At 51.1% G+C, this 27,517-nt stretch overlaps 1 protein-coding gene across 4 annotated transcripts in view; it reads left to right on the top strand.

Annotated features, from left to right (window-relative positions):
• The window catches only part of RALY (RALY heterogeneous nuclear ribonucleoprotein), a 120,564-nt gene that overhangs the window by 90,278 nt on the left and 2,769 nt on the right, over positions 1-27,517 (top strand). For 3 of the 4 annotated variants that reach the window (XM_035548595.2, XM_050714096.1, XM_050714097.1), the window contains exons 3-8: positions 9,449-9,713; positions 14,230-14,302; positions 21,635-21,682; positions 21,874-22,034; positions 22,402-22,515; positions 23,347-23,492. In XM_035548595.2, coding sequence (XP_035404488.1) covers positions 9,458-9,713; positions 14,230-14,302; positions 21,635-21,682; positions 21,874-22,034; positions 22,402-22,515; positions 23,347-23,492 — 798 coding nt within the window. In that variant the 5' untranslated portion in view covers positions 9,449-9,457. Of the gene's footprint in view, positions 1-9,448; positions 9,714-14,229; positions 14,303-21,634; positions 21,683-21,873; positions 22,035-22,401; positions 22,516-23,346; positions 23,723-27,517 lie in introns of those variants that run through there. The other variant, XM_035548594.2, reaches the window with a different exon arrangement.

Raw genomic sequence — 27,517 nt, 5'->3', positions numbered from 1 at the left:
CCGGTAGGTAATCATCAGGTTTTGCACCAGTGGGACTACAGATGACATTCTATTTAATTGCTGTTTCCTTTACATTTTCTTCTTTTTTTTTTCTTTTAAAATTTCTTTCCTCCAAAGAATTTTGTTTCTGTTCTTGAACATAACGTAAATGTTATCCATGGAATTCTGCATCTGCAAGCGCTGCCAGACGGGGCTTATCTGATTCAATTGACCTTTAAAATTTATTTTGCTGCTGTCAAAAAGAATGTGAGTCTGTTCACAAGAGATTCCCAAGATGATTAGAAGCAGAGACTCCTGAAAAGTGTACTTGTTGCATACTCTGCAATCAAAGGATGGTATGAACTCTTTTTTTTTAGGAGAAAAATGCCTTCATTTAAAAAATATATCCATGGAAGAAGCAGAGCCCAGAAAAGTTTGGTGTGAGTGGGGAGCCCACGTTCAGGGAGACAAAGAGCTGCTGAGGAGCTGCGTCTCACAGGTTGAAATCCGTAGGTTGGTCTGCGTAGGCTCCAGAACATGCCCAAATTTTTGCTTCTAGCACAGCACTGATAGTGTTTTAGGGTGGTTTTTTTTGGTTGTTTGGGTTTGTGTGTGTTTTTTTGTTTGTTTGTTTTGGGGTGGGGGGAGTGGGATGTTATGCTGTCAGGACTCTGCTCATGTTTTAAATGCAATGTTGTTAGCTTGGGAGTGGAAACCCAAATTTAACCTCATGAGGCTTATACCTGCCAGCCTCCGGCCTTGATTCTGCTTTTGTGACAATCCTGCTCGGTGCCCAGCAGACAGCTTTATCTTCAGAGAACTTGAGCTCAGACCTGAGGGGCTGGACTGAGGGGCAGGGAGCTGTTGGACGCCCCTCGCTGTCATCCTGTGCTGTGCGGGACAGCGCTGGCATGTCGGGGAGTCCTCCTCCAAGGAGAGACCGTGGTTTGCCAAGCAGGTGGGCAACAGCACTGCTTCCAAAGCCGGCACAGATCAGCAGCCTTGGTGTAAAGGCCGAGCATCGTGAGCCCAAGATGAGGAGCAGGTCCATGTGCTCAGCTTCTGGGCTTACGTAGGGTTAGGTGCTCGCCTGGGGGAGCCGTGCCCTGCCCGCAGGAGCCCACCAGCTCCAGCACGGCCACGCTCACCTGCACTGGGCTGGGCAGTGCTTGGCTTCAGCGAGGGGATGGGCAGACACGTGGGCAGGGCTGGTGCTGCTGCACTTGAATTTATCTCAGGGTTTCAAGCCACAGGTCATGACTTTTTCATGCTTACCGGGATTTAAGTCCCTGACAAATAGATTTTTAAGCTTTCCATAGGCATGAATTCTATGTAGGACAGATGGTTACGAGCCACAGCTATAAACTGAATGCTGACCTGATAGACTTCGTAACCATTGTAGTTTAACAACTCATTAAATACTTATTAAAACAGCTACTGATTATTTATTGCTCCTTTATGAGGGATTTGCCAGTTGCACTGAAATTTAAATCAGGGCCATGTTTTCAAAGGATTGGCAGTATTTCTCCAGTTCAAAATGGCTTGTTGTTTTAATTAAAAATTTAAAAAGAAGGCTCTTTGCGTAGCAAGACTGATAGCTGAAGGAAGATTATAAAGCAGCTAATTCTGTCCACGCTGCTATGCACGCAGCATCCACCCGTCTGGGCAGGAGCACCCTGTGTCAACTGCCGTGGGCCCCAAATTTGTGGAGACACCACACAAAACCAGAGAGGTTAAGGAAACTGATTCAGTGGAGTAAATGCTGACCATTTGGAGCAAGCTCCATCTCTGGTTGATTTGGGGTCAGATGGAGTCTTCAGACATCCCCTTGCTGACCATCCTCCATGCTTTGTTAAGAGGAGACGTGAACACACATGTAATTACTGCAGAGTGCTGCAGGCATGCCAACCCCAGGGCAGCTCCAGGAGAGGATGCACCAATGTAAAAGTTCCCAGTGCACCTACAGCGAGGTGGGACAGTGGGACAGAGTCACCCCCTCCTGGCAGAGCCCTGCAGAACTCGGGATCTTCTACAAAATCATGGTGTCGCTCTTGATGATTTTTTCTACATCCTGCAGCAGATGTGCTTTAATGAACCAGACTGAGCTGATGTTTTGGCTCTCTCCTGCTCAGTAGCTTCCTGTCTCCCTCTGTACCACTCAGGTTGGATGCACCCTCCATCTAAGCAGGGGTGAAGGAGATGGAGGGCAGGCAACAGCCCCTCGCCCGCCCCATCAGTTCAGTCCTGAGAGCTTGGTGGAGAGCAAGCAGCGATTCACTGCTGACGTCCTCCAGCTAAAACACCTCGAGTGCCAGAGGACAGGGAGGATGTACGGTGGGCTCCTTCGTCTTCAGTGCCTTCTCCATCTCCGGACTTGCAAAGGGAACCTGCAGCTTCCCAGCACACCAGTCCGTAACCCAACCCGCTGAGCTGATCACCAGCTTTTCGCCCTCCCAGCTCGCTCGGAATAGCAGAGATTTCCCCAAAGGCAGCAACCCTGGTCCAGAAGAACTAGTGCAATAACTTGACATCTTTGTTTACCCCCTTCTTTTAATAACCTTCTGGTCCCGTAACAATCACATGTGGGAGAATCAAAACCATTTTCCCCAGAAAATCCGAGGACTGGTATATTTCCAGTTTATTCTATTTATTGAACCACACGACGGTACAAAGGGGAACTCCACTCTCCAGGAGAAAGGCTGAGACCCTTTGGATCTCCATGGAGGAGCTGCTGGGGACTCAGAAGCTATTAAAAAGATTGTAGGGCTTGTGATGGTTATTAAACCAGTGCTTCGGAGCTCGGCTCCGGTGTGTGGGGACTCACCAGCAAATTACTCCCAGGTCTCGGGGGAGGAATGATTGGCACCAGGGGTAGCAGCAAGTTTACTTTTAGATGCATCTGCATTTCTGTGCTATTGATGGGTCTGTGCCAAGGCAATCAGTGGAGTCCCCGTGTCTTGCAGCGGGCATTTCTTTTTAAAACTGCTCTTCAGATACAGGAATGGCTGTCTGAGTCAGAAATGGCTCCATCGCTGTGCAACAGCTGCCCCAACTTGTTGGTGCTGGGGTGGGTTAATGGCCCTGTTCTTCCCTAGAAATAATAATGCAGGGGCTCCGTGCCAGCAAGATGTATGGGTGTTAATGGTATGGGATGGAAGCAGGGAGTTAACCCCCAAAAGGTGGTGCAGAGGGGGTTTGTGTCCTGTGTGAGCGTACAGGGGATGCACAAAGACCTGAGCCAAGCTGCACAGCTGTGGCTTCCTCCAGCAAGGGAGATGGAGGATTCAGGGACACGCCACCTCCAGCCCTCAGATCTGGTGCTGGGGACCCTCTGGCTGGCCGGGGCACTCCAAAACACCAACATTTCCCAGAGCCCGGGGCTGCGGCAGCAACGCAAGGAGCAGGTTTGCCTGCGCCCCCCTCCCCGAGGTCTCTGCAGGACCTTGTTCGTCACCTGCCTCCGAGCACAAAGTCACCAAGTTGAGGAAACTTGGACGGAGCCAGGGACAGGATGAAAAAACATGTTTCCCGTTTTGTGAACAAGCATGATAAGAGGAAAATAACAGCCTGCCTGCGTGTCGCCATCACACAAATAAAGAGAGCTTTCTGCAAAGAGAGAGTGGTGGGGCTCACTTGCTTTTCTTCGCCGCCTTCTTCTCTGACAGTTCATCGCTAAGATGAAGGCCTCTGGGGTTTTTAGACACCTGGCTCTCAATTAAACAGCTAATCTGTGCAGCAAGGCACTTAAAGCAGGAAGGAAAAATGGCTTATCAAGTAAACCAGCTCTGGCCTTGGGCCGCTACCGGATTGAATATCAATATCTTTAAGGGATTCTTGAACATGAGCGGCAGTGGGGACCATGACATTGCTTCCAGCTGTGCTCTTTCCTAGGACGTGAGGAGAACAGGGAGGGGATGCTGCTGGAGGCATCCATGTACCTCGAATGCAGCACTATCCAGCCCAGGGGCTCCAGGGGTGCCCTGGGCAGTCCCCATTGCTGTGACCCCCAGAAACTGCACCAGGGTTCCTGGGGCTTTGGGGGTTATATTTTATTGTATTTTATTTTACTTTATTTTATTTTATTTTATTTTACTGTATTTTACTGTTTTTATTTTTAAGGGTTATCATTTTGCTTAGCCTGGCAGCAGCCAAAAGGTTCCTTGTGCTGTGCGGAGTCGGGTGTTGAATCCATGGGGATTTTTGGTAGGGTCAGGTTGCAGGGAGGGGAAGGGAGCATGGCCAGGGACCCGCAGCCATGGGGGCAAAAAGACGCATCAGTGGGATTTCACATCATTACATGAACCTGGCAGCTGAAGCTTTAAGCAAAACAGCACATGTCAGGGACTTCCCAGCAAAATTGCAAGATCTACCGAGACTGCCAGCGTTCCTTAGTAACTGGAAGGAAACTGTCCCTCAGTTTCCCTTCCAGAGAGCAGAGATACTCATATTAATGTTTCCTCTGTTTCCTTTGAGGTCTACAGCTGAAGGATTGATTGATTTACCTATGTCCAAGTGACAAGTATCATTGCAAGTTACTTTTTCTTTTTCTTACTCTCTTTTGTGACTCAGATTTGGCTTGTTGCAGTCCGGGGCTGGGGGAGGAAAAGTAAAATAATAACTGTGAAAATGCATCCCCTGAAGACAGCTGTAGTTATTAGAATATTAACACATCACCAGCGGTACGTGTCTCTGTTGTATATATTTTTCTAATCAGAGACATTACCAAGATGCTCTGTGGGGGCTCCCGCGGGTTTTTACATGGCATTATCACAGAATCACAGAACTGTAGGTGTTGGAAGGGACCTCAGGAGATCACCGGGTCCAACCCCGCTGCCAAAGCAGGTTCCCTAGAGCAGGTTGCCCAGGTAGGCGTCCAGACGGGCCTTGAATATCTCCAGAGAAGGAGACCCCACAACCTCCCTGGGCAGCCTGTCCCAGGGCTCCGTCACCCTCACCGTGAAGAAGTTTTCGCATGTTGGTGCGGAACTTCCTGGGCTCCATTTTGTGGCCGTTGCCCCTTGTCCTGTCCCCACAGACCATTGAAAAGAGGTTGGCCATGTCCCTCTGTCTCCCACATTTAAGATATTTGTAAACATTGGTAAGATCCCTCCTCAGTCTTCTCTTCTCAAGGCTGAACAGCCCCAGGTCTCTCAGCCTCTCCTCACAGGGGAGATGCTCCAGGCCCTGTATCATTTTTGTGGCCCTCCGCTGGGCTCTTTCCAGGAGAGACAGTATCAAAAGAGACGGTATCTCAAGGAGATAAGAGGTACCTCTTATCAAAGAGACAGTAGCTCGAGGAGACCCTGTACAGTGCTGATCTGCACGGGAGAGCTGTGATGTGTCTTATGGCACTGCTGCCATCCGGGCATGGTGTGCAGGCAGGGGGAGCGTGACATGTTAATACGTGGTGACTGGAATTTGATGCCTGTGTTTGGCGATCTCCCTTTGGTGAGCAAATGGGGATGAAATTTTGGTTGTTACAGTCAGGGGGGCAATAAATGATGCAAGGTGAATGTTGCATGCAAGAAGACACTACAAATGAATGGGACAGAAAAGGCAAAGGGGGCAGGTTTCTCCAGGAGTGCTGGTGTTGTGTGAGGGCCGCAGGAGAGTGCTTGGCACCAGCCTGTTAAACTCCAGGATGTCGCTGATGGGGCTCGACACCTCGGGGTTGGACCCCAGCCTTGGACACGGGCCTTGTGGCTGAGGCTGTGGCTCCATCCCTGCTGGGGCAGGGGTAGGCATCAGTGGGCAGATGGCACTCGGAGAGCATCTCATCTGCAGAGCCCTCGGGTCTGGGTTGGTTTCCTACCAAGTCCTCCCAATGATGTGGCCATCACCTGGTCTCACCTTCAGTTTGCCATCTGGTGTCCCTGTCCCCCTGTTTGTCAGATGCTGCCATGGATCCTTCTGAAATGGAAGCCCCAAGGGATGCACCTGCGGGTGCTGCAGTGACCCTCTTCACCACTGGCACCCTCTGGAGCATGGCTTGCAGGATGAGGAAGGTGCTTGAGAAATCTGGGCTGAAGACATGAAGGCCTCAGACCTGAGAGTGGGAGCACGATCTCACCTCTACACTTTAGGGTGGGCAGTGCAGAGGAGGGAGCTGGAGGCTTCGCAAGAGCTTCAGGGGTCTCTCCTCAAGTCACCGGGTTATCTGGTTCCTGCCTGTAATGGGGGGGGGTTCACGTCTCAGGGGGTTGTTCCTGGTAATTTATCCCTCCTCAAAGTGAAGATACATATGACACCTGAGTGCCCACTTGAGAAACATCCTCATCCAGCTCCTTTGTTTTTAGACAAAACAAAGAGTGTGGACCAGATCCACTGGCAGCAGCAGAGCTGAGTCATGTTGCCCCCATTGAGAGGAGGCAGCCCTCTACATCTGAGAGGAAAAGCCCTGATTTACCCTGATTTACCTCCCGCCAGACCTTTCTGTTCTGCGCACTCTTTGCATGGAGGCAGCTTAACCCACATCCCTCCCACACCGGCTTAAGGAGCTCAGCACTGATGTAATTGGTGTTTACAGCTGCAAACAGCTGGTCAGAGATCAGACAGATGCAAATAACCCACTTCTGGGCTCGACACAATTGGGGAAGTGTTTGGGCTTACCGCAGCTTTAGGGGTTTCCCTAAAGGGGTAGCAGCCTTTAGGGAAACCCTACCTTAAGCTGCTACCTTTAGGGGTAGCAGCTTAAAATTGGTCGGGGTGCGGAAAGGAGGTGTTGAGAGCTGGGGTTATATTTTGGGTTGTTCAGTGCTGAAGCTGGAAGATGCAAATGCCCATTTTTGCCATCGCAGCCCATTCAAGGGCAGCTTCAGAGACACTATTGCAGGGAGATCACACAGGAGACCGAGAGACAGGCTTTAACAGCAGGTCCTAAAGGCACCCAGAATTTCTTGCAGTTTCTCACATGGGAGCCCTGGGTGCCACAACAAGCTGCATCAGGGCAGGGGCGTTCCAGCGCAGTGCTGCTGGCTCTGCAGGGCTCTGATGTAGCTTCAGCACATAGGGTCGTGGGTGGCTATCAGAAGGGGTTGGGGACTTGCATAATCTCTGCCAGATAAGCAAGGATGGTGTGAGGTCAAGAGCTCTGGAAACCACACACCAGGGCAGAGCTGCTCTGAGGTAGAAATATGGGGACATCAGCAAAGGGAGTCACCGAGAGTAAAGTTACACGAGGAAGCCAGTGCCCTGTGACATTGCTGACACCACGGGGCAGGGAGAGCCAGGGATGCTCAGCAGGTTGGGCACATTCTTGGGAAGCAAGAACATCCGGGGCTACCAGGGCATGGGCACCCTCTGCATGTGCAGGCTCCTGAAGGTCCCTCACAGCCTCAGCTGTCCCAGGGGGTTAGTACGGCAATTTCCTAGGGAAAAAAAAAAAAACAAAAAAAAACCTGTTCTTAGTTATTATTTCCAGGGATTTTAGGAGCACTGTTTCTGCTAGGAATTGTTTTAAAAATAATACAATAAAAGTCTCTGGCTATTGTAATCTGTAAGGGTGAAAAGGAAAATGTAATGAGCCAGGCTCAAAGTCCACCTTTTTTATTTTTTTCAATTGGATTTAGCAGGGAGATCATTTCCAGCTTCAATGGCAGGTTAATAGAATCACGGGGGTGAGAGCTGGGTAAGATTTATTGCACGGTCACATCCTCCCCTGCTCCGCGTGGAGCATCTGCCCTGCCAGCTGTCCCCAGTGCTCTGTTGGGTCTGGCTTTAAACAATGAGAGGAACTGAGTGCCTGGTCCTTTGTGCTCTGAGAATCCAAAAGGCAGAGGTCTGGCAGCCCCAGCGTGTCCGGATAGAGCCAGTGACTGCAGTCAGCGTTAACCATCTCCCTGTCTGCCTGGGTCTGGCTGCAGGCACCTTCTGGGTCAGGCAGCTCTCCTCGGTTGTCTCATTGAAGCTGCAGATCCTGGATATAGAGAGCTAGCGGTGACAAGCCCTAAAACACTGATGCTTGTCTGTCTGCATAGAAAAGCCATCAGGCAGAATGGACTATAGGAAGAAGCAGCCCATCTGGGTGTCCCAAGGGGCCGGTAGCTGAACAGCCTCCTTCAGAAGGACATCCATCACCTGAGGAGCCAAAATGGGGCACACCTGGTGAAGGGGTGGCATGGATAGTGACCCCCTGCCCTCCTCCTGCAGGTTTAGGGGGAGAGAGGAGCAACCGGAGAGTTTGTGTCCTATGGGAGAAGTTCTTTGCAGGAGAAGAAGGGGAAGGAGGACTTTGGTTCTTTGAAAGTCCTGGTGCAACTCCAAAGCACACGTCAGGAAGTGCCTCTGTGCCCAGTGAGGACAGGGGGACAGACACCGGCCCTGCCTTGGGGCAGGCAGCCCAGACAAACCCACTTCTTCAGCCTGGAGAGCCAAAGGCCCACATCGGGCCAGATGCTGGGGTCCCCGCGAGGGGATAGGATGGCTCTGTGAGAGCTGGGTGGACCTGGGGGAGAGCAGCACCACGGTGTGCCTCATAAAGTAAGTACCTTCCCAGTTCTGCGCTGCCTTTTCCCAGGTGAATATCACGCCGTATGTGTGCAGTGCTCAATAGCGATCCCAAAACAGCCCCTCTGTTTCTGAGAGATGAAAATCAAACTGATATCTCTGGACAGCTGTAATTTTGGCTGCTGCAATAATAGCAAGGCGCCTGATAGGCAGCAAGACTAGATTTGATTTACTACAGTTCCCAGCCCTGTCCCTTCCTCCTCTTTGTCCTGAGAATAGAAGAGGTGAAGCCTTTCCTCGGGGGCTGTCCGTGAAACACCCTGGGCAAGGAACACGGAGGGTATTGCCTTGCAGCTGTGCGAAGCGGGTTGCAGCAGCCGCAAGCAGGCAGCTTGCAATTCCCAGGCTAACAGTGACACCTCCTGTTTGCACAGAATTCAGCTCGAAGCCCAGCATGGCAATGCGAGAGTCCAGGTATCAGCTAGGAGCACGTGGGGTCCTTTGCCACGTAAACCTCTTCGTGTGCACCCAGGAAAATGAAGCCCTTTCGTAGCCACAGGTGCAGCCCTGCAGGGTCAGGCTGTCCCTGTGCATGGCGAGACCCAGCCTGCTCCGGGGGGTGCTGGGCAGAGGGGAGCCACAGGAGCCGGGCATGAGCACAAGTGCTGAATGCAGACTGCTGTAAAAAGAGCAGTCCTTGAGTTGTAATTAAGTATAGGCAGATAAAAGCTTTCCTTTAATAGCATTAAAGCTTTTATTTGGATGTAAAATGTATTTAAATACTGTTTTGTCCCCCAGGAGCAACCAGCTTATGCTCAAGAGGATCAGCCTGATAAATTTATTTCCATTGAGTTCTGTGTGTGACAGAGTCCCCTCCCCAACAGAGAGGTCACCAGAGACCAGCTGAAGTTGAGGAGCTGGTCCCCTTGCTCCAGGCGTGCTGGGAGATTTATCCCCCACCTCTCTTTGTAAGACTCAGGAGATTCCCTTGCGCACCTCCCTGACTCCCCATTTGTTCATTCAGGTGTTCAAGATGTCATTGAAGGTGCAGACAAGCAACATCACGAACAAGAATGACCCCAAGTCCATCAACTCCAGAGTCTTCATTGGCAATCTCAACACAGCCGTGGTCAAGAAGTCGGATGTGGAGACCATTTTCTCCAAGTACGGACGAGTGGTGGGCTGCTCTGTTCACAAGGGCTATGCCTTCGTACAGTACTCCAACGAGAGGCACGCACGTGCCGCGGTCCTGGGAGAGAACGGGCGCGTGCTTGCTGGCCAGACACTGGGTAAGTCGTTCCTTCAGATTCTGTAGGTTTCCAGACGCAACAAGGACGGGCTGATCCCTGAACGATGGTCGAGGGATGGCCGGTCCAAGGCCAAGCTGGGACATTGAGCTGCAGGTCAGGGTCAGGTCCGGTGCTGGTCAGGGGGTCAGACACAACCCCCAGTGACCCAGCAGGCACAGGCGGAGCTGTGACAGAGCTGGAGACCAGCAACAAAGCTGTCCTACAGCACAGCTCAATGGGAACTTGATGAAGGTTCCTGGGCCCCGCAGGGGTGGCAGTCACTGTGAGGCTGGTCATGGCCACTGGGCACATTGGCACCCGCAGGGCTGTGACTGCAGCACTGCCTGGGCTTAGAAGAGGCAGTGGGGGATCCAGATAAAAGCCCGGCCCTGAAGACACTGGTGTGGAACCCTTAATTTCAGGGTGCCTGGACCGAAATGACAGCAGCACAGCACCTGTATGGGTTCCCCTAGCATGACAAGAGACTTCATCTCCCCTTCTTTCACCATTCTAAAGCCAGGTGTCTCGTTGTGTCCCATTACCTGGGCATCCTCTGTGGTCAGCAGTGACAGGCACCTCTGGGTTTGAGCCTGGGACACCTGGCTCAGGTTGGGATGGAGGTACAACCTTAGCCTTAGCCTGTCAAGAGAGGCAGTAGTCTTGCTTGGACTATCACAGACTAGTTTTAGCCAGCTGATGTTAAATGAGGTAACTCTCCCCCCACCAGATATGTGACAGTCTCTCCTCTGTGCTGCTGTGTGATAAGAAATAACAAACAAAACCACCCCAACTGCTCCCAGCTGCATCATTATTTTGCAGATTGCTCTGAAGGGTCACATGCTGAGAAGCCCTTGTCACCAGCTCTAAGCTGAGAATTGGAACTGAAGACAGTATTTCTAATGAAAATTTGTTATTTCCAGGCCTGCTACAGGCAGTGGTCACTGGACAATCAGGAAAACGATTTGCAGCCCATTCCCACTCTGCTTCCAGCACAGCAGTCAGAAAGAAGTTACGTGCTCGGTCTGGTCTTTAAGCCAGTGTGCTGCTTCCATCCGTGGTTTATTCAAATACCAGAAACTTTTCTTCACTTCTCTTCCCGTCAGCACAAAGCCGGGCTGAGGTGAGGGGCAGTGTGCCAGCTGTTCCAGCCCAGACGTTGCCCACGTGCACAGGGCTGGTCGACATGAGAGCAAGGCGCCAGGGAGCCAAGGAGCCTGTAGTGGCACTCCGGTCAGACGCCAGTGGGACAGCTGGGAGGCAGACAGCACGTGGCCACTGTGCTGAAGAGAGAGATGCCTCTGAAAGTGTACCTTGCTAGGAACCTCTTACTGTCCTCTCAGTGCTGGTTCCAGAGGCCTGGCGTGCTGCAAAAGGTCTGTGCTGCGCCTGCTGGAGCAGGGGCACATTCGTCTCCCCTTCACCTGCCTTCTCTTCGTGAACGTGTCCTGCCACAGAGGAGCTCAGCATGCTTTCCTATGATATCCATGGCCCGGTATAAACCTGGGTATGCTCCCCTTTCTGTAGAACCCAGCAGAGAGGAAGAGGTGAATATGCCATACGATGTGGTTCGAAAATATCTTTACACAAAAAAAGGCACAAAAAGAGGCAGTCACGGCCACATAGGCCATGCTGATGTGGAGAGGAAGGATGGGCTCAGACAGGCAGGGGGCACAATAGGCACATTGCTGAAGAGGCTGCCCCTGCCTCTTTTCGTGGTAGGACTGCCCTCCCAAGCCCACCTGCTTCCTGCCCTGGCAGGCGCTAGCATCTACAAGCCAGAACCTGTGGATACAACCAGAACTGTCAAGCTTCAAAAGGAGGGTTCTGAATGTGCGTCTCGGGCTGTGACACTTGGTCCTCCAAGCTCCTCAACCATGGTTGTTGAAACCGATGTCCCTTTCCAGGTCCATCCAGTGCAGGCACAAACCATTGCAGCTGCATCCTGCGTGGCAGGAGGTTGTGGGGAGTCACCACGCACACAGTCAGGACAGTGCCCGGTGCAGGGGCAAAGCACCCCCAGCGGGGGTACTGGGGCAGCGGCGTGCTAGTGCCTCCTGTCCCCACTGCCAGCAGGTCCCTCAGCAGGACAGCATCCCCACCCAAAGCCAGAGCCACTCCTGCACGCCAGGCCCCAGCTGTGGTGTCCCAGTTCAGGTGGCACTACGTGGCACAGTTTGCATAATCCAAGGAGCACGTATTCCACCCAGCTTCCCCTTAGGGCTCTTGCAACCCCTTCAAATAGACTGTAGAAAAGCCGGGACTTGCAGAGCCCCTCAGGTGGAGGACTGCGGCTGTCAGTGGCTCCTGCTCCCTCCAGGAGCACAGCTGGCTGCGCTGCTGCGGGATTGCATGGTGGCATGGGGTCCAGCCCTCTGTCTGCCCCCGAGCACCAGCGGCGATTTGCTCCCTGCCATCTCTGATGCCATGGCAGAACAAATGAGCAAGGCAGCAGCTCATCTTTCTAGCTGTCTGCTCCCACATAAGGTCAGCTCTCAAGCTAGGTGGTCTAGTAGTATTTATTCCATCTTTTCTTTTTGATTCTTCTTTCTTTATCAGCGGACAGGCAAACTGTCAGGCTTCCATTTTAACTGATCAGCAAGATGCATCATGAAATGGAGGTGTTTGGAAACCACGTCTGTAGCCCATCCTGGGTCACGGACTGCTTTGCCAGGCAGTTCCTGGCTAGCTCTGTGGACAGCCCAACCACTGCAGGAGGCCATCACCATTTCAGTGGGGGAGCTCTGCACTGGAATCTGGATCCACACCAGTAAGCTCACCCCGCCATCTCCGCTTTAGATGTGGGCAGAGATGCCTGGTTATGAGCAGGGGGGACATATACTGCCATGGGCTGAGCAGATGGATACAGCGATGCTGAGGAGGGAGCCAGAATGGCAATGGGTTGCAAAATCTGTCCAGGCTGGTATGCATGCTGAGCTCTTGTCTCTCCTTGTTCACTGTCAAGGGAATCCCAGGGGATCTTACTGCTCATCACCACTACAGGTTGAAAGTACAAATTTCCTGCTCTGACTGCACGCCCTGATGAAGGCTCTGTAGTGCTATTTCTAGCAGCGCGTACCAACAAATTGAGCTAATTGTTGTCATTATACACCGTTGGGCTTCCGTTGCGTCTCCCTTGAAGGTTGTTGATCAGCGTGGTGCTGTCATTAGCTCTCTGTTTTGCAAGAAAAGTGACTGGCAGCTGGCAAGATGCACCCTGACAGCAGAAAGGGTTCACAGCAGGGGAACTGGAGCTGAACAGGGTTGTGTTCTGGGATGCACCAAAGAAGAGTTTATTCCTCTCTTCCTTCATAGCATTGCCAGAAGCATTGCATTGCTCCAACAGGCCCACACTGGCAGCAGCTGCCCTCAGAGCTGTCCTGTTTCCATGCATGTCCTTGTTCAGGCTCAACACTCTTCTGGATGAAGGATGAAGGGTGAAAGGCCGCAAAGAAAATGAGCACTTACTTCTGGTCACTTTGCCAGCTGTTTATTTTGATGGTGGGCAGCTCAGCTGGGCCCCATTATTTCCCCATGAAGTCCCATGCTCACTTCATGCAGCGTGAAAAAGGCAGTGATTGGTAGGACTAGGATGTAAGCCTGTTGAGTTTCACAGCATATCCTGCAAGTCCTGAAGAGGTGAGAACTTAAATCCCCCAGCTGGCAATCCCAGCTCCACAAACCCTGAGCCCCACGTGTACATCTTCAAGTCCACCTGCACCTCAGAGGCTGCAGCCTGTGCAGCTGGCTCAGCACACAGACCTGCACCAGTGCTCAGTTCTGTGGGGCAGCCCATGCCCAGCCCCATGCAAACGGTACTTTTGGGCTACCTGAGGACATCCAGCCTCATGTGCTTGGATCTGCCGTGCCCAGAGGCACTCATACAGAGGCTGACCTGTGGTCACCCTCAGCACCGGATTGCCAGGCTCTTTGCAGGTTCTATGAAATTGGCTCTATCTGTTTATTCTCACGTCAAAAGCACATTTGACAGTGAAGCCGAGGAGAGGAATTTCCTCTGCAGATTAGAGGAGCTCATTCTCACCTTCCCTCACTGAAGATGTGCCCGCGAGATCAAGTGGGGTGACTGCAGGCGTGCACCTGCACTCTGTGCACCTTTTAATGCATCCCAGTCCAAAGCGATGCCTGGGTGGCTTGTGCTTAACATTCATTTTTATTGTAGAAGGAGCAAGGGGTAAATCATAACTACCAGTTAGCAGCATGCAGCAGTTTTCTGTAGTCTGTGCCTTATCACAACAGCACTGAGTTCTCCTGGGAAGCCTGCCCTGAATTTGTGTACACAGGTTAGATCGTGTCCGGGGGCTTGATTTTGAAAATAAGTGCTTAGAAGTTTTGTAAAAGAAAAGGGAGACACTTGCTAAGTGCAGGAATGTGTGCCCAGCAGGGACCAGCTAAAGGCAGACAGGAGTGCAGTGGGTCTGTCTGACCTTGCCTTGATCCGCGGTCGGGCACGGCTCCCAGTGGGCACAGCCGTGTAATGCTGCAGCTTTGTTCATTGCAGATATCAACATGGCCGGGGAACCCAAACCCAACAGACCTAAAGGGCTGAAGAGAGCAGCCTCCGCGTTATACAGGTAGGTCTCCGCTGTGCCACCTCCCTGCAGCGAGGTCTCTGGGCAGGTATTTCCTTCTGGCCAGGGCTGATTTTCCTGAACTGCCCCCTGGGCCATTTGTGCACATTCAGATTTTCTCCTCCCGTGGCCTTTTCTGAGCCTGGCCTTTGCAACACCCCTCAGGGCTAGGCTGAAGGGAAAAGAGCCAGCAGGAAGCCACATGGCAGACCCAAGGTTGGCCGAGACCTGTGGTGTTGTGAGACTGCACCTGGGCATGGCCTGGCCCATGGGCAGTGCTGGGCCTGGAGCACACTGGAGGAGCGCAGGCAGTAGTGGCTCTTACCAGGTGTTGTGGACAACAGGGGTAATTTAGGGAAAGATGCTGGAGAAAAGGGCAAGAGAAGAATAACATAGAAAGGGAGACAAGAAAGGAAGAAGGTGGGAAGGCATTGGAGCAACAAGTGGAGGTGGACCAAGGAGGTGGCCAGGAGAGGCCCTGAGGGAACCTGTGCTGGCAGCAGCAGTGAAGAGGGCAGAGAACAAGGGACAGAAGGGACAATGGTACATGACATAGGTCTGTGGGAGACGTAGGGTGTCACAGATGTCAGAGAGAGAGCCTTCAGTGCCACTGTTGCCAACTCTAGAGACTTCATCATAATTCTCACAATAATTGAAGATTTTCATTGAAGCCTCACAGCCTGGAGTCGTGCGAGTGTGGGAGAAATTCATTATGTTCTTGCTCCTGAGGTTACAGAAAGGAAAACTTAAAAAGGTATTTTGAGAGCGCCCCACAGGTTCGAGAACCAAAAAACAAATAACAAGATCCCAAAATGTGTTTTATTTCTAAATTCTCATGATCTTTGTACCAGTTTCATGGTATTGAGACTGGGGCGCTGAGTCAGGATTTAGAATGTGTGATGTTGGGAACAAAATTAGTATCAGTGCTATAGGTGAGTGTTACAACAAAAGAAAATCATGAGAGAACTGTGGCTTTTTCTATAAAAAGAAAAGAAGCGAGAGGGATAAAGAGAAATGAAAAAACTGTGATCCAGACTCAGTCCAACACCAGTGTGCTAGTACATGGCAAACCTTAGCAGTAGCAATGTGCTTCTGATACAGGCAAACCCACCAGAGCTTCCGAAACCCTCCCGTGACACCCCCAAGGCACCTGCTGAGTCCTTCCCTGGGCCTCGCAGCTGAGTTCTTTGCAGCTTTCACCAGGCAAACATTTCCTGCCATCCTGGACCAGCACTTCCTTCCCCACTTTGCCACCACCTGGGCTCATAGGACTTCTTGACTGGCCAGACCCAGCTGAGAGGATCACATCTGCCCCCTGCATCCCGTGGTCCAGCAGCCCCAGCAAACCCAGCTTCTCTTTTTGCTAGGCTCCCAGGGTGACCGGGGCCACATCAGGCAGACTGTGGGTATCCCATGTGGCTGGCATTGGCTCAGCTGTTTTCTGTCTCCCCAGCTACAACGAGGAAAGAAATGCTGGGAGAGGGAGCAACATCACCCATTTCCCACAGGTTCCCCTTGGACAGATGGCATGGGGCACCTGGGCTGCCAGTCCAAGAGCTTCCACCTGCAAAAACACCCTGAGACAAAAGACCCCAGAAAACTGCGCCGAAATCCCGAGCTCTTCAAGCTGGGTTTCGCGCGCTTCACGCTGGCTGCAAATCACTCAGGAGGCTTATTGTGGATGTCACCCAGCTTGGCCCTTAGCCACAGTTTGGCCCTCTGGATTTACAGGGGGAAAATGTGCATCTGTGCATCAACCACACTGACATATGGAAATGGGCATGACACAAATCCTTCTATTTATTTGCACATGCATGACTTGCGTGGTGCTGGTAGCCATACTGCAAATCAGTTCATTCCATACATCATGTGATAAAAAGCATTTTTTGTCAGCATTTACTTCTCATCCATTCCTTGACTACTAATCCTCTCCTGTTGAAATGACCAGTATTTCAGACTTCCAGGCTGCCACGCAGATGAAGAGAGGGAAGTTTGCTTCCTCCCACAAATAAGGATATGCTAAAATATGGGCCAGAGAACTACACTGCTCTGAGCTTCAGCGATATTTCATCCCAGATTGGTGACAGATTTAAACTTTGCCATCTGGACTAGCAAAACTTATGACATCTCATGGAAAGCCAGGAATCCAGGTTTGCAGTGAGCTGTGGTTATAGCTTCTCCTAACGGTCATAATTTTTTCTAAATGTTAGACATCAAAAATCACAGCGCTATCATTTATAGAAGTGCTGTGTTAAACACCTAAGATTAGTTTTTCAATGGTTGCATTTTATTTTGCCTAACTCTAACTCTGCGTGAGAGAATCAAGTACTACAGAAGGCAAGGCAAGGGTTATCTCATTTTGGACACAGAGGAAGCAAAAAATGGTGGCAGTATTATTTGATCCATCAGCCCCAGGATAATATTTGGGTGTTTAATGGAAGTCCCTTGGGATGTAGCCTCCCATCTACCTCTAGCAGGTAAAACATACCCCAGGTTCACACCATCATGAGTTTTCTAAGATGTCTCTACAAAACCTAGACCTTCAGTCAGTGTAAAGCCTTGCTGCCGTCACTGCTCTGCCTAGATCCCTTCAGGGCCACACTCCCTCAGCCTGTGCCTTTGCCCAAGCATCTCCTTGCACACAGAAAGTCCCCTCCATGACCCCGACCTGTGCCCCGGCCACCGCTGCTCAATGCGTACGTACCTGGAAATGCTGCAAACGAGTTAGCGAGGCTGGCTGCAAAACGAGCTTGTCTTTTGACCATGTCCCCCAGGTATTCACGTGCTGTGCCTCAAAACCGTTTGCCTTCTGGCAGGACATTTTTCACCTGCCTAGCACACATCCAGGCAGGGTTTCCTGGGGCATTCTGGGCCTCAGCCAGGTCGGTGCCAGTGCCCCCGCCATGCTGTGTTTTGGCTGCTCCTTGCTGGGGGCTGTGCAGAGAAGATGGCTCTGCACTGGGACCAGCTGCGGCGCGCTGGGGTGGGCAGTGCTGCGGTTCTCCATGGGTCCCTGCCCGTCCCAGTGGTGTTGGTGCCCATGTTGCTCTGTAGCCGAAGGACAGCCAGCTTTGGGACAACCTAAGCAAGTCTTGAAAGGGGCACCAAGTGCCAAGCAGCTCGGTGGACACAAACCTCCGCAGACACCTTCACAGCCCGTGGATGCAAGTGAACAATGACCTCGCAGCCCAGCTGGCATCTGCGTCCTTTGCTGTACCCACTGCAGTCAAAAAGCTGGTGTCGAACCACGTGCAACCAACTGACCCACTCCTCCCATGTCTCAGCTGTGGTGCTCGGATCAGTGACAGCCCTGCAAGCCCTGGTGCCAAATCCACGCATAGGGCTGAGAAGCAACCCCAGAGCAGAGCAGGAGGTGAGCAATCGCACCGTCGGGTCCAGCACTGGTGAAGAGGACTGGTGCATGCTGTCCCAGCGCCTCTGCAGACCCAGCATCTTGGAATTGCCGTGTTCCCTTCCAGCATTTCTCTCCCAGCTTCCTGCTACTTCAGCTAGTTGCAGGAGAAAAGAATCTCACACCAAATGTGCAGGATTTTAAAAGCTCACTATTTAATTATGGCTAGATATTCCAAGTAGCGTTTCAGCAGATATTGTTTCTACTACTGCAATAATTAAGACTGTGCAATCGTTAATAGGAGGATCTGAGCTGAGCACATGTCAATTGTGATTATCAGTGCAGGGCTGTCAGCTAGGTAATTAAAAGCACAGCCACTCAGCTTTACATTTACTGTTCAGGTACATGCTCAGAAATGGCACTACAAATGTAATGTAAATGCAGCACCTAAAAACAATTGCCCTTCAATTAGGAATGTGTGGATTTTGAACCTTTGTGATTCATTTATAAATGTTGTTTAATTGCTATAGGAAAACAATGCAGAAGAAATGCATCATGAGCTGGAAGCATCATGCTACTTGACATGGCCTTATAGGCTTCTGCTGCCTCTCTCTCTGATTGTCCCTGCTCTAGTTGTAAAGGGCACGATGTCACCAGCTGACTGAAAAATGGCAGAAATTATTCCTGTACACAAAGGAGGCCCTGCCAGCTCACTGAATAATGATCCATCCGTTTCAGGAAGGTGTATCTTACGTGCCGTGAAATTATCAGCACACAGGTTCCAGGTAAACCACCGAAGCTAGGCACTCACTTTTTACTCATATTCTTCTGTATTCCTGTTGTAAGACCTGACTTTTGCTCTGCACCTGACTTCCAAGGATGCTGGTAAAGGCACCCAGCCACTGCCTCCCTCCTTCCACAGCCTCCTGCAGAACTGGCTTTGTCTGTTAAGCTGTGACCTGACTCATGTTATAGCAGCGTCCCACAGTCACAGACTTCAGAAAAATCCCTGACTTAAGCCCGCTGCCTTCTTTGAGGGCTGTGTCATGCTTTGCAGGTGTTGAAAGAGGCTGGGGTCAGAGTTTTTGCCATCCCACGCTGCCTGAGTCTAAGGCGGACTCATCTCACATATGTTCAGCCTTCTACGCTGTAGAGGCTTTCATGCGGTCTGGTTGCCTGGGCTCCCTTTGTGCTTGCTGGGTAATAAAGTCTTTCTTCAGTGCAGTTCACCTGGCATCATGGCAGATGTCTGCCTCTGGCTGGGATAAGCCATGACCTGGAACTACCTCTTACTCTCTGGCTTGGATTTATGTGATTACCTTCCCAGCGTCTGAAGCTCAGCGAGATGAATCCCTCTGGTTTTGGGGAAGTCAGAAGTCCAGGAGTTGCCGGCCATGTGCTGAGCCCATGGTGTCCACACCCCAACTGATGGGGCCTGGAGGAAAAGCTGGCTCGGGCTGAGTCCCAGAAGCATGACAGCAATGAGGGTGTTTCAGAGTTGTGCCAAATTCCACCTAAACTTTGTGTCGCTCATCAGGAAATGATCTAAAGCTGCCTCATGGTCTCAAGTGAGCTTCCCAGCGAGAGGTGGTCCTGCTGCTTCCCACTCAGAGTCTGTGAGCTTTACGGAGTGGTTACCACTGTCTTCTGCTGCCTGTGGATACAGAGAACATTGGTGGCATTGTTAGAGCTAACCAGAACATTTCACCAGAGCCCGTCAGGTTTGACAAATATTACAGAATTGTATCAATTTCATTCTAGTTGCACCTAAAGAAAGAAAAAGAAGAGTGAGAGCCTGACATTGTAGAAGCACCCTTGTTCAGTTTTCCTTTCAAATGACATCCTATTTTGATTTGATTCTGTGTTTATTGGATTCAAACAGAATTGGAGTCAAACATACTTGGTGATTAAAATAGATTGAAGTTCTGAGGGGAGCTGCTGTGCTATAGCATTTTCTATATTTCCAAGTTTCATCCTGGGGCCGAATGAAAATCAAGTTATCAGTCTTGAAATGCCACATGAAAATACATTTCCTCTGTCCATATGAACATGCTGGTTAGATTCCAGCAAGAGTTGGCGTGGTAGGAATTGCCTTTCCCTTTCAGCTGAGGAAAGCATACCAGGGAATAAATGCAGATCACACAGCATTTGGGTGGAAGGCTGCTGGGACAGCTGTTTCTGCTCTTTGAGGCCAGCAGGTACCATGTCCACAAGTCAGGTCAGAAGGGGAGGGTGCCGAGGCTGAAAATACACTGAAATTCATCTATGCTGAGGCTTTCAGCAAAATGGCTTTTTTTTTTTCTTTTTTGGTGATGAAATTGAATTTGGAAGGTTTTTGGAGATAACAGCTCTGTAGTCACACCTTCCCTGTCCCACAGTGCTCAGCAGCAGGAACTCGCACCCAGCACCCCAGCCCAGGCGCAGAGCTGGCCATGGACGGTCAGTGGGTCAGCATCTGCTCGGAGACAAGGTTCAGCACAAAACCACTTCCAGCTGCCAAAAGAGGCAGTAGGTGCAAATGCTGCCTCATCTGTAACATGCACCAAGTCTCCTTGGCCCCAAGGGAGCCCAGCTGTCCTCAGCCAGCCAGAGGTGTGCTTCGGGTCCCCAGAGGCACAGGCTGTCCCTGCACGTGGCTTCAGGTGACCAGGGAACTCAGGGGCATCCAAGGAACAGGGAAAGTCCCATGCTGGAAACCAGCCGGGTTGCTGAAACCAAAATATTGGGTGGGAAGCCCAGTGCCAGTGTAGGCAGGACAGACATCCTGGGTCAACATGAGCCACACTTCCTGCCAGCCAGCCATCCTTTTTGTCACTTCTTGCCTAAGATGCAGGGCACCAACTTTACCCCCCAGGCTACATCTTGAGTGCTCATCTTTCCCTCTTCCCATCACTGTGTTCTTCTTCCCATTAGTGTTGTTTATTTATAAGCCACTAAATGGTTTCATGACACAGGACAGAGCTTTTGCTTTCAGGGGCTGTGATAGCCATTCTCTTTGTTCGGAGCAGAGCAGAGGGAACGTCATCATAACTTCCTCAAAGCAGCAGCAATTTGGGCAGCAGCACACGAGGGAACCAGACGCTGTGCCCAGCTGGGGGTACCTGCTCTGTTCAGCAGCATTGCTCTTCCCCAGCATGCCTCTGCTGCAAGCATGCTGGGGCATCAGCCAGCACAAGAGCACTCTGAAAAGCTGTGATTGCCCTCTGCAATCACCTGTTTTCTCTTGCCTTGTGAAAAAAAAATCAGATGCAGCAAGAGAGAAAACACATTACTGGGCCTCCAGGGAGTGTCAGAGGTGAAAAATGTATTGGTCTGACCTTGGGTTAAAATGCAGCTCAAGCCTAAGAAAACAGGAGGTGGGCAGGGTCTTGCTGGGAGGAGGGAGATTTAAACATCCTTGATAGCAAAAATGTTAAATTAATAAATACCCCCTTCTTCCTGACTTCTCCCTCAACAATTACATACGGTATGGAAAAATCTCACCCCGGTAGAGCAGGTAAAGCTACGTCCTCCTGGCACGGGTGCAGTCCCACCACACAAAATGGAAGGATATCAGCAATGCCCTGAGAACAAGTTAAACCAATGTATTACAGTGCATTACTGGCTTCCACAATTACTGGCCTCCACAATTACCAGCGCAATCCATCAGCCATTCTTTGAAGTTCTCCACAAGGTGGCCTGGAGATGGAGAGCTGGCCCCCAGGAGCTCCCCAGACTCAGCCATCACTTCGGACATCCCTCAGGGAGTTGGTGGACATTTGTCCCCAGCCCCAGTTTGTAGCTTTTAATCCATCTGCACTTCTTGTTTCTCCTCCAGATAGCCAGGTTCATGCCAACATCACACCTCCAGTGTGTTCAGCCCCCAGATCTTTCTCCAGGCTCAGACCGGCCCCGTAGCCAGTCAGGACCATGGAGGTGGGGTGGATGTGGTGGTGCGTTATCAGCGTTAATTGACATGTGCCATCCTGACTCTGTTTCTGCAGCGGCTACGACTTCGATTATGACTATTACAGAGACGACTTCTACGACAGGTGAGCTGGGGAGGCGGCAGCCAAAGGGGTTTTTCTGTGGGGCAGGCGGTGCAGAGAGGCCACAGCTCCAGCCGTGGGGCACTAGGCGGGGTGGGCACAGGCCGTAGCAGTGGCATCCGACATTCGGGCTTTGCAGGGCCTGGGCTGGGGGTGCTTCAGCTCCTGCTTCACCCTCTGCATCCCCCCCGCAGGCTCTTCGAGTACCGGGGCCGAGTGTCTCCAGTGCCCAGGGTGGTCCCGGTGAAGCGGCCGCGGGTCACTATCCCCCTTGTCCGGCGCGTCAAGGCAACGCTCCCCGTCAAGCTCTTCTCCCGATCAGCTGCCATTGCCAACAGCTCGGCCAAGCTGAAGCGTGAGTATGTGCGTGCAGCCCGAGGACTGGCCGTGCCACCCAGCACTGTCCCCAGCCTCCAGCCAGGTACCTGCAGGGCTGGGTGCTCCCAGGGAAAAACCTTAAAAACCCCAAAACATCTGCAGCAAAAGCCCAGTGAGGGCTTTTCAGAAGCCTGTGGGCTGCAAATGGGGCAGGGGAAGGTACAAGGGATCATCCTTCAATAAGCGTACGGTCACCACCGGTGCTGTAATGGGAGAATGGGAGTGACGAGCTGTCGAGGGGCTGTGGTGCAGGAGAGCTCATTGCTGGTCTCAGCAAAGTTTCTGCCCCCCTTTCAGCAAAGCCCATGCCAGCTGACACCTCTCTGTCCTTCTTTCCTTCCAAGTGAAGTGCAGCGAGCTGCAAACGATCAAAACCGAGCTGACGCAGATCAAGTCCAACATCGATGCTCTGCTGGGCCGGCTGGAGCAGATTGCTGAGGAACAGAAACTGTCCACAGGTCAGTTGGGTGTGTACAGGTCCCTGAGGGCTGGCCTGAGGCAAAGACCCCACCAGAGCTGGTCTTCAGACCCATCACAACTTGTAACATCCTCTGGGCACCAGCACTGAAGCATCTCCCCCACGATCCAGGTTGGGGGGGGGCTCAGACACAGTACAGGAGGTTTCTGTAGCCCCAGCCCAGATAAGGGAACTTTGTTAACAAACATGAAAATAAAAGTCCCTGCCCTGAGGAGTTTACAATTCTGCTCAATGGTAAGTTCTCGGCTCCAAGCTCTCAGTTGTGTCTTGGAGAGGGAGGGTGCTGCTTTCTAAGGGTACTTCATTCTTCTCTTGTCATCGAAATTCAAAGCTGAAGCAATGGACTTCAGTGAACACACCAATCTGTTTCTCTCAGGAGAAAACATCACAGAAATACTAGGTAGTGTTGAAGCATCACTGCGAAAAAAATGGTCAAGATTCGGAAAACGTCTTTGCTGACAGTTATATGGGCTGCCAAAATCACATGCCAAAATTCCCCAAATTATGGAATTGAGTTTAAAATTGTGAGATTTTTTTTTCTTTTGTAGTACAGTTTTTATTTTTTTAATTTGCTTTCTTGTTTGGGTCACTTCTGCCTCCCACACACACTCCAGTTGGCCTGCTCTGCGCACTCCTGGTTTTCTTTCTAGCAGCTCCTTCAAAAGCAGCAAAGCTTCGCACTGTGAAATAAACCCTAGATCCATTATTTACATACCGACTCAATTCTGGGGCCTCTGGGTGAGTCTGATCAGGCTGCAGCCACTGCCTCCCCCAGCCCCTGATCCTGCTCACTTGGCTCTTGCTCTCACAGAGGTACGGAAGAAGGCAGATGGCAGCAAAAGTGAAGTCTCGCAGGAAGACACAGCGTCAGAGGCAGAGGTCAATACGGAGGAGCCGCTGAACGGGGATGAGGGAGAGGAAGAGGGGCTCGCACGAGATGAGTGTGAAGATGAACTGGTAAGAGCAGTTGGGTGCTATGTTCCTCCAGCCAGGGGAGTTCAGTAATGGACCACAGTTTTACTGTAATGTATTAAACCCCCAGGAAAATAGTTTTTCCTTCCTAAAAGGAAATTGTTGTATTTAATCCCATGATTGTTCACAGCTTGTTCTTCCTAACTGTTAAGCTGCTTGCAAAAGCTTTGACCTAGCAAATGGTGGAGAAACACAGTTGGCTCCTGAAATTCAGACTGTATTTATCCTTGATTTCACAACATTTAATTAATGGTTAAAATAAGTTGCTTTGCTCCAGAGGAAGTGGATCTCGAATGAATTGAAACATATGCCAAAGACAGGCCATGTTGTATTAACCACACTTTCCTAACAACGGGCATTTGCAAGGGCCTTTTGTCTGGATGGGCACCAAATTGCACAAGTGTAGTAGCACAAATCTCAGCAAGCCGCAGTGCATGAAGCTGTACATCCGTGGCAAGGGCAGCACTTTTCTCTGAGCGTGGCTAGCCTGATTGTATCCATGTCAGCCCCATTGCCTTTTGTTCTGCCCTGAACAGGGACTGAAGAACCCAGTGAGCAGGTTTTATGGGCTGCTTCCAGATGCCACAGCACTGGTGGCAGCAGAAGTGAGGATGGAGCTCACCATCCCTTGCTCCATCCTCACCCCATCACCGCTGGGCTGACCCCACAGCACTTCACACCTGCAGCACTCTGCCTATGGCCAAAGATCTCAAAACTCTTGCCAGCTGATTGCAGTCTTCCACTTCACCCCACCATAGTTATGATGGATGCAGGATCTGAAGGGCATATTTCAAGTGTTTCAGTTTCTGGGACCTCACAGCTGAAGTCCATGACCCCTGCTAAATCTGAAAAGAGTTGGTTAAGGGGAGAAATAACAGACCACTGTAAAGAAGAAAGGCAAAAGCCAGCCCCCATCTCTGTGTCAATTAAGATAAGGAAGGCCAGGTTTAAATTACGTCAAGGGAAACAGATGGTAGAAATTAGGGGAAAGCTTACTGATGCTAATGATGATAAAGCAGCTCACAGACTGTCAACAGAAAACATGGACCTTGCCATTAGTGGGATGAGAAGACAGAATGGACAGACATCCACTGGGTGTGATTTAAGCATCACAGAATGGCTTGGTCTGGAAGGGGTCTTAACGACCATCCAGTTCCCCATGCCCTCCCACCTTGTCCTATCACTATATGTCCTTGTAAGTAGTCCCTCTCCATCTCCTCCTCCAAGAAGAGCTGATCCTCATTAGGGATAGATGAAAATCACTATTTCAGGTCCCTACCACTTCTGATTTTCTGTAATTCTCTGGTTTTAAAGTGACATTGAGTTTGGAAATATTTTACTGCCATCATCAGGTTCAGATGTGCTCAGCATGGGGCAGGTTAATCGATGGAGCTCATCTGCCGGGGTGTTTTCTTAAACACTGCAAGGCAAACCACAGAAGCTGTCCTTTAAATCTTGCTCCTGACCTTAGAGCAGTGAGTAGCTTTGAAGTCATTCAGTTGCCTAGGGAGTGGCTCCTTCCTCCCACGTCTCTTGGGCTTACAGACATCAGCATAACCTTCACTTTCTGCTGTCCATGGACACTGTACCCACAACGGTCCCTAAAAATATCTATCCTTACTCTGCAGGGCGTTAGGAAAGACCTAGCAAGGCAGGACCAACCAAGCCTCATCAGTAACACTGAGGTCAAGTATGTACAGATGCTTTACCGTGGTGGTAGTCCCAGCTGGGTGAGCGGCTTTGTAGAGCCCAAGGAAATCAGGCACATGATATCCACTGAAGGCGATGAGAGCTGGACAGATGCTTCTTTTCAGCCCTACTTCCAGGGTAAAGTTGGCTGCCTGGTTTTGTGCACAAATCTCTGCTTGGCCTTGGTGAAGGCTCCAGCATGGGCTGGGGAAATGACGTCCAAAACCTACACTCCAGCCCCGAGCAAGGAGGAGGAAGGGGGCCTCTCCCAAAACAAGTTTGTGCCCTTTCCAGAGAGGCTGGGCAGCAAAGGAGCTCTGAAGCTGCTGCTGTGCCCAAAGTTTACAGACTTGTAAAATAATTTAGGTTGGAAGGGCCCTGTGGAGGTCTCTTCCCTCATCCTGCCAGCTGATGCACCCCAGGATGTGGTAGGGTCTCTTTGGTAGGGTCTCTTTGTCGCAGGGACATTCTGCTGACTCCTGCCCAACTTGTTTGCCAGCATCTGAAGTCTTTTCTTTTTTTGCAAAGCTGCTTTCTTGCCAGCCATCCCCTATGTGTCCCGCTCCACAGCATCATTCCTATTGCATTCCCACAGACTCTACCACTAGGCTCAGGGGGTCTGGGAGGCCAGGAGACAGACCTGACCAGGGAAAACTGGGGGGAAAAATAAGCCTTGAGTACCTTGGCCTTTTCCATCTGCTTGGTCAACAGGTCTCTGTGTCCCCTGCCCCACTGAGCAGTGTGCTTACGTTTTTGTTATCCTTCCTTTTCCTGCTGGTGTACCTACGGAAGCTCTTTCTCTTGCCCTTCGTATCCCTCACTAGTTCCAACTTCTGCCTACCTTTGGCTTTCCTAACACCACCACTGCACACTGGAATTTTGACTTTATCTTCCTCCTTGGTGGCCCAGCCCTGCTTTCACCTTCTGGGTTCTGCTTTTTGTGTAGGAAAAAGCTCGTTTTGGAGTTTGCTGCTCATCCTCCTGCCATGGCTGCCCCACTCTCTGCACAGCAGAATGGGCTGTTCCTGTGCTCCAAGGTGTGCTGGAAGGTGGCCCCGCTGCCCTGGGCTCTGTGGGCTTCCAGAGCAGTCTCCTGTGGGATTCTGCCAAGCAGATCTCTAAACATCCCCAGATCTGTTCTCTTAAGTCCAAGGATTTGATTCTGCTATTTCTCTCGGTCACTTCTCTCAGGATACTCTTTCCACCATCACATCATTGTCCAGCTCTTCCTTGTTCATTGGTAAGAAGGTCAAGAAGCACATCTCATTGACCCTAGTCAGCTTGTCAATCAGCTGTGTCAAGAAACCTTTCTTGGTGTTTCCAGAAGTCTCCCGGCTTGCTTGCCCCCAGCTGACTTTCCAGAAGATACCAGGTTGTGTGAAGTCCCACAGGAGTACAAAGGCCTCCAACCAGGAGGCTTCCCCCAGACATCCACAGCAGGTTTCCTATAAGGTGGTCTGTAGTAGATGCCTGCCATGATGTCGCCCACGTTGTTCTGCCCCCTGCCCTTCAACCACGTGCTCTCAGCTGACTCATACCCGTTCCAATGCACGTCCCCATGCACCTGAGCCCTTCCTTTGCCCAGAGCAAACACCACCTCACCTGGTTTTCCTGACGAGCCTGTTCCCAGGGCACTATACCTGCTTTGTAATTGCAGCTCTGCAGACAGAGGAGCCTTTGTTCTGCTGCCAGAAGTCACAAGCCTCCACACTTGCCCATCTTGAGAGTCTCCATCCCCAGCTCCTGTGAGCAGTTTCCAGCTGTCCCTTCTGCATGCCTTGCAGTCCTCAGGCTTTTGCCCATGCAGGATCTCTGCAAAGACCCTGCTGAGCTCCCCAGTAGCACACACCTATTTCCCTTCCCCAGTGCCCTGCTGCTAACTGGGTTGGGACTGGTCTCCCTCGCCTTTCCTTCTGGATCATCTGGTATTACCTGCAAACATCTGGCTCCATTTCCATCTGTTCATCATAAAATGGCACCTGTGTAGGAAATTAAATATTACTGCTGAACACCTTATTTTAATGATATGTATTGCAGAATGGCTCCAGGAGGGCAACTTTCATGTGCCTTATTTTCAAACCCACTCTTGTATGGGGAGCAGTTCAGCATGGTGTGCTGTCACTGTGACCTTGGGAGTGGTGAATATTATGAGTATTATTCTGGATGATGAGCTGTGCTGCAAACTGGAACCGGTTTCTCTGTTCACCAGCAGAATCACTGCGCTGTGCATGATTTGCCACTGCAGACCAACTCCCCCTGAGCATCCTGGGCAGTTCCAGTAACCACAGGAACTGTGCTCCCAGTGTGGGTCCTTCCCAGGT

This window comes from Cygnus atratus, chromosome 16, assembly GCF_013377495.2.
Source record: "Cygnus atratus isolate AKBS03 ecotype Queensland, Australia chromosome 16, CAtr_DNAZoo_HiC_assembly, whole genome shotgun sequence".
Lineage (NCBI taxonomy): Eukaryota > Metazoa > Chordata > Aves > Anseriformes > Anatidae > Cygnus > Cygnus atratus.
The sequence above is the reverse complement of the archived record's forward strand: the minus strand, read 5'-3'. Positions and strand labels throughout refer to the sequence as shown.